This window comes from Monoraphidium neglectum (assembly GCF_000611645.1).
Source record: "Monoraphidium neglectum strain SAG 48.87 unplaced genomic scaffold scaffold00760, whole genome shotgun sequence".
Lineage (NCBI taxonomy): Eukaryota > Viridiplantae > Chlorophyta > Chlorophyceae > Sphaeropleales > Selenastraceae > Monoraphidium > Monoraphidium neglectum.
In genome coordinates, this window is record NW_014012868.1 from 5,857 (window position 1) to 11,162 (window position 5,306).

The window sequence follows — 5,306 nt, forward strand, 5'->3', positions numbered from 1 at the left end:
CCCGCCACGCCGCGGCGAGGGCGGGCCCCGCAGCGCCGGCCCGCTCAACCCCCTGCGGCCCGGGCTGCGGTCGCCGCGCGCCAGCGGCGGCGCCCCGCCGGGCGCGTCCGCGCCGCGGCGCCCGCCCTCGCGGCCGCCGTCGCCGCGCGGCAAAGCCTCTGGCGGGATGGGCAGGCCGGCGCGCTTGGCCTTCTGGCGCACGCGCTGCAGCCGCTTGCGCGCGCGCTCCGCGCTGCGGGCGCGGTCGCTGCGCTTGCGGCGCGGGGTGGAGGACGTCCTCCGCTTGCGGCGCTCGCCGCTGCGGCTGCGGCTGCGGCCGCGACTCCCCTCCTTATCGTCCTTGCCCCGCCCGGGGCTGCTGCTGCTGCTGCGGGAGCGCGAGCGCGCGCCGCCGCCGTCGTCATCGCTGCTGCTGCTGCTGTAGTCCGATGAGTCTTCGTCGCTGCTGTACTTGTGCTGCCTGCGCCGGCCACGTCCTTGCCGCCTGTGCGGGGCCAGCGCAGGTTGCGCGCAGGTCACCTCAAGAGGCCATCATGCACAGAGGCACAAAGGCAATGCGCCACGCTGGCGTGAGACAGTGCGCCAACGCCGCGAGCCTTGCCCCTTTTTGGGCCCACCTTTCGTCGTGGCGTCCTCCACCCGCCTCCTTCCTTGCAACCTCGCCGTCGTCGCCGTCGCCGCCGCCGCCATTGCCATTGAGAGCGCTGCAGGAGGGTTTGCCGGGGTGGGCGCCCGTCGCGCCGGGGGGACAGGCGGGGTGAGGAGCCGCTGGGCCCGCACAGACCGCCACAACGCTGACGGCCGCATGCTGTGCGCACGCCCCGCAAGGGCGCCCTCGCAGCCATGCTGGCGCGCGATGATGGAGGCTAATCGAGCGGCGGGGGTACAGAGGTGCACCAGGCAGCAGCTGTTGGACAGGGGCTGCGGAGGAGACAAACGTCCTTTAAACGAGCTGGATAGCTGTTATGTCGCGCACTGGGCGCTGGCCCTGCGCCTGCTGCTGGCTGATTTTGCGCATGGCTGCGTGCGCTCGTCGGGTGCCTGCCGCACAGGCGGCGCGAAGCGGTGGTGAAGTAGTGCCATGCATGCCGCGTGCCTGCCACAAAGTTCGCATCCACACCCGCCGCCGTTTCGCTGCTGCGTTGGACTGCCTTGCTCCCCCATGTCCTGCTGCCGCACAGGCCTAAGTGCTGCCGGTACCCCGCAGGGGGTTCGCCCGAAGCCTGTGGCACCCCGCTGGCCGCTGCCGCCTCTGCGCGTGCTTTGCCACGTCTGCAGCTCCACGCTCTGTACCGCCAGCAGCCCCCTGTCATACACCGCCGCCAATCGCCGCCGGCTGTCCTGGTGTACACGGCAGATATAACGCCTGCCACAGCTGTCGTTCGGCCCACGGCACCCCTTCCTACCCTCCAGAGTCACCCACGGCCCGCGTCCCGCAGCGGATGCTGAACCCAGCCCCTCTGTGGATTCCATGCGTGCTGCGAGACGGGCCCTGTAGCTGCGCATTGCTGCCCTGCATGCAGCTGCGAGGCGAAAGCTGCAGCTCATTAGGCTGACATTATTAGGGCACTCGAGATGGGGACCGCAGCTGCAGGAGGGCATGCTGCCGCTGACGAGACGCTCGCCCGCAATACCCTGCTCTTTCGCCGAATACGCTAGCACGATCAGCCAGGCGCCGGCCAGCAGCCGGCGCCGCCCATGGCACATGCGCACGCACTGCCAAAACCAGCTGCAGTGCCAAAGCGGCACGCCGCGGCCGCCGCCCGTGTGGCGGCGGCCGCCGCGAGCGCCAGCTGCAGCTGCCGCGGCACGCGCGCGCCAGCAGCACCACCACACCTGTCGTCAGCGGCGTCCTGCTCCTGGTCGTTCATTAGCTCGTCGCCTTCATGCAGCTGATCATGGCCGCCAAGCAGGTGCTGCTCAAGCGTCTCCTCGTCTGCGAGGGGCGCGGTGTGCGTGCAGCTTGGGGGCGGCACGCTCATGAGAAGCACAAACACCGGGCTGGCACGCTATGGTATCCATCAGATATCCTCACTGTAGTCCCTCGGTGGCAGAGCCTTGCCTACCTGCCATGGCCCTCGACAAGGACGGACCCGCTGATCTGGCGCACCGCCCTCGTATGCTCCCGCAGTGCCTTTAAGGCGCCTTACAGCTGCCTAGTGGCCCTCCAAGACTTGGGGGCTAGGCTCGCGCTCCACGGCCTGCTGCACGGACAGCTTCGCGCGTGCGACGAGGAGGCAGCTCGCCCTAGCTTTTCTCTACGATTGTGTAGTATGCGCTAGACAACAACGGTCAAGTCCGAGGCAAGATGGGAGCCGCAGGAATGCCAGAGGCCAAAGGCGCGAAAAACTTGACCGACGAACCGCACAACTTCCTCGTCGAGGTATTCATATCAATCCTTGACCTCAGAGCAGCTCCTGACTGGGGCAGGCTTGGCCATGTCTCCGTGAGGGGTGAATGGTCACGCCTGGACTGGCCCACCCTCATTGCTCAGCAGCAAGCCGACGCCGCTGGCCCCCGCCCATGTGCAGTAAGCAGCGACACCACTGCGCCACCTCAAGCCCCTGCGCACCACACTTTTCTAATTACACGGCACGCGGGCGGACTTGAATCACACTCGTCAATGCCGGCCGCCAAACCGCCGCTCGCGACCCGCATACTGCCTGAGCGCGCGCACAAGCTGCTCCTCCCCAAACGCCGGCCACAGCGCGGGCTCAAAGTACAGCTCCGCATAAGCCAGCTCCCAGAGCAGGAAGTTTGACAGCCGCTGCGTGTCGCTGGTGCGTATGAGCAGGTCGACCGGCCCAACCTCAAGCGTTGTCGGCGCCGTACTGAGCTCGCGGGCCAGCAGGTCAGGCGTGACGTCATCCGGTCGGATGCGCCCGTCAGCGGCCGCCTGCGCGAGGCGCCGCGCGGCCGCGGCGATGTCCGCCTGTGCCGAGTATGAGACCGCCACCGTCAGCAGCAGCCCCTGGTTTGCGGCGGTGAGCGCTTCAGCCCTGACAAGGGCGAAGCAGACGGCGAGCGCCAAGGCGAAAGGTTGAATGTCAATACGCGAGAAATGGCCGTGAGATCAAAAGACGCGGTCATGATGCACCCGATGCGCATGCCCAGCCCCGCACTGCGTCACATCCCTCCCCCCCACGCGCTTCTACGCGCCATCGCAGCGCCATCACCTGGCGATGCCCCGCCGCAGCCCCTCTGGCAGCCGCTCGAGGCCGCCGATGAAGCGCAGCCGCACGTCGCTGGAATGCAGCTCGGGCAGCTCGTCCCCGAGCGCCCTCTCAAACAGCGCCATCAGAAACGCCACCTCGGCGCCGTCGCGCCGCCAGTTCTCCTCCGAAAACGCGTACACGGTCAGCGCGCGCACGCCGAAGCGCGCGCAGGCGGCGACCGTGCGGCGGAGGGCGGCGACGCCGGCTTCGTGGCCGGCGCTGGGCAGCCAGCCGTGGGCAGCTGCATAGCGTGAGTTTCCATCCATGACGACCTTTGAGCAGGGTGCGATTGCGCATTTGCCAGCAGAGCGGTGAAGGCGACAGCAGAGGGGCGGGCCATGCATGGTGGATCGGGAGGGGTCAACGATGGCCGCTGCGCAGCTGCTCAAGGTATATATTGAGGCATGCTGTTGCCAGGCTGATAATCGCCTGCTCAAAACTTTTTGAAGCTCTGATGGCATCCGCTCACCGCGACATGCTTCGGCAGTTGGTCCAGCCGCAGCCCCTCAGGTGGCGCAGGCCGCACTCGTCGCCGCCGCTGCTGCCGCTGCTGGGCCGTGTCCACTACTCTGTCCAGCTGCTGCCCGTCATCACCACCGCTGCCGCTAATGCTATCACTCCCTAAACGTTGGTGCCGCTGCTGTCCCGACATAGGAGCCGCAGAGGCCACATGCCGAAGGGCGCATGCCAGTGTCGAGTCCCGCCTGGCAGCAGCGAGTGCGTCGGTGCAAGCTGCAGCCGCCCGACCGAAAGCTGCATCGCCGGCCAAAGCAGCATTACTGCTGCAATTAGCAAGCCTTCCCGAGTTTTTTCTGGCCTCACAGCAGCAGCAGGACGCTCTGTGCGGGCTGAGGACAGCACTGTGCATGGGACTGGACGCATGCGGGCCCCACACGGCTCCACACCGATATGTTGATATAATGCGAGTCTGCATTGCCGATTTGGTTTAAGATCAAGATCCAGAACAATGCCTCTATGCAGCACCGCTTGGGTGATTGGGGCACGCTTTGCCAGGTCAAACGGCTATCATATCTACAATGTATGCGTTCAATTATTTGAAGCGGTCTGACCTGGTCGCTCTCGACTCGCCCACCAGGATGGCGCCGCCTTGCTGATGTCACACCCGGTGCCTCTTCGTGCGCTTTGCGGTGACAAAGCCTCTTCCACCAACATGGGTTCATCCCAGTATCACAACACCGTGTGCAATGGCTCACGATGCTGTGAAGTGGCCCTGAATCACCCGGAGCCCTCCCATTGCAGCAGGGCCAAACTAGGCAGCGCACGTTGTTACTGGTCGCGCGTGCACTCGGCGGGTGAAGGTGCCACGTTGTTGAATGGTACGGATGACACGCAAAGCGTATGCAGAAATGGGCAACACCGCAAGGGCAGCAGCATGCAAGGTGTGGCGAGCTGCGCGGCACAGCGACAGGCTCCCCGCTCGGCAGCGGGGAAAATCGCCCGCGGATCCCTTCATTACCCAGCGCCGGCCCGCAGCCCAGGGCGCCGGCCCGCAGCTCAGGGTGCGGGTAGGGCGCCGGCGGCTGATTACTCCGGCGGGGCGACTGCACGCGTCAACAGCAAGCGCATGGAAAAACTGCAAACAATGAGGGACGGCGCGCCACGATTGCGCGCCAGGCTTCGAGGATGCCCGGGAATCACGTCAAGGTTGTGGTACACGGCGAGCTCCTCAGCTTCAGGCGCCGACTTTTCGAGGGGTCTGGACTGGGCTCGGCAGCGGCTGGGGCGCCCGGCACGCCCCTCGGAGGCAGAGGAGGGTGGGGGTCCCCGGAGGATGGACAGGCGGCGGGTGGGCGGCGAAAACTTGCCATTCAGAACCTCTCGGCGGCGTACATGGTAGCGAGCAGGTAGGCGCGGTACATCTGCATGGACAGCGCCACCAGCGCCGCCGTGGACAGGCACATCAGAGTGATGTCAGCGGCGTCGCCCTGCGGCGTTTTGATGTTTGACCAGGGGAGTGTGGGGCGCGACAGGCTGAGGTTAGGTGGCAGGAGCGACCGCCCGATGCGGAGGCGGAGGGCGAGGTCGGGGTATGCACCTGCAAGGTGCGGCGGGTTGCGCAGCGCACACGGC

The 5,306-nt window shown here is 66.7% G+C and overlaps 2 protein-coding genes across 2 annotated transcripts in view; both read right to left on the reverse strand.

Moving 5' to 3' along the window:
* Nucleotides 1-2,620: 2,620 nt before the first annotated feature.
* On the reverse strand, nt 2,621-3,481 carry MNEG_5186 (undecaprenyl pyrophosphate synthetase; the record flags this gene model as incomplete). Its single annotated transcript, XM_014046337.1, has 2 exons — nt 2,621-2,999; nt 3,177-3,481. 2 exons carry the CDS (start codon nt 3,479-3,481, stop codon nt 2,621-2,623), a joined length of 684 nt encoding a protein of 227 aa, XP_013901791.1.
* Nucleotides 3,482-5,044: 1,563 nt separating this feature from the next.
* Nucleotides 5,045-5,306, reverse strand: part of MNEG_5187 (hypothetical protein) — a gene marked incomplete at both ends in the record, with an annotated part of 1,306 nt that continues 1,044 nt past the window's right edge. Inside the window, one exon of the mRNA XM_014046338.1 lies at nt 5,045-5,161. Coding sequence (XP_013901792.1) covers nt 5,045-5,161 — 117 coding nt within the window. The remainder of the gene's footprint in view (nt 5,162-5,306) is intronic.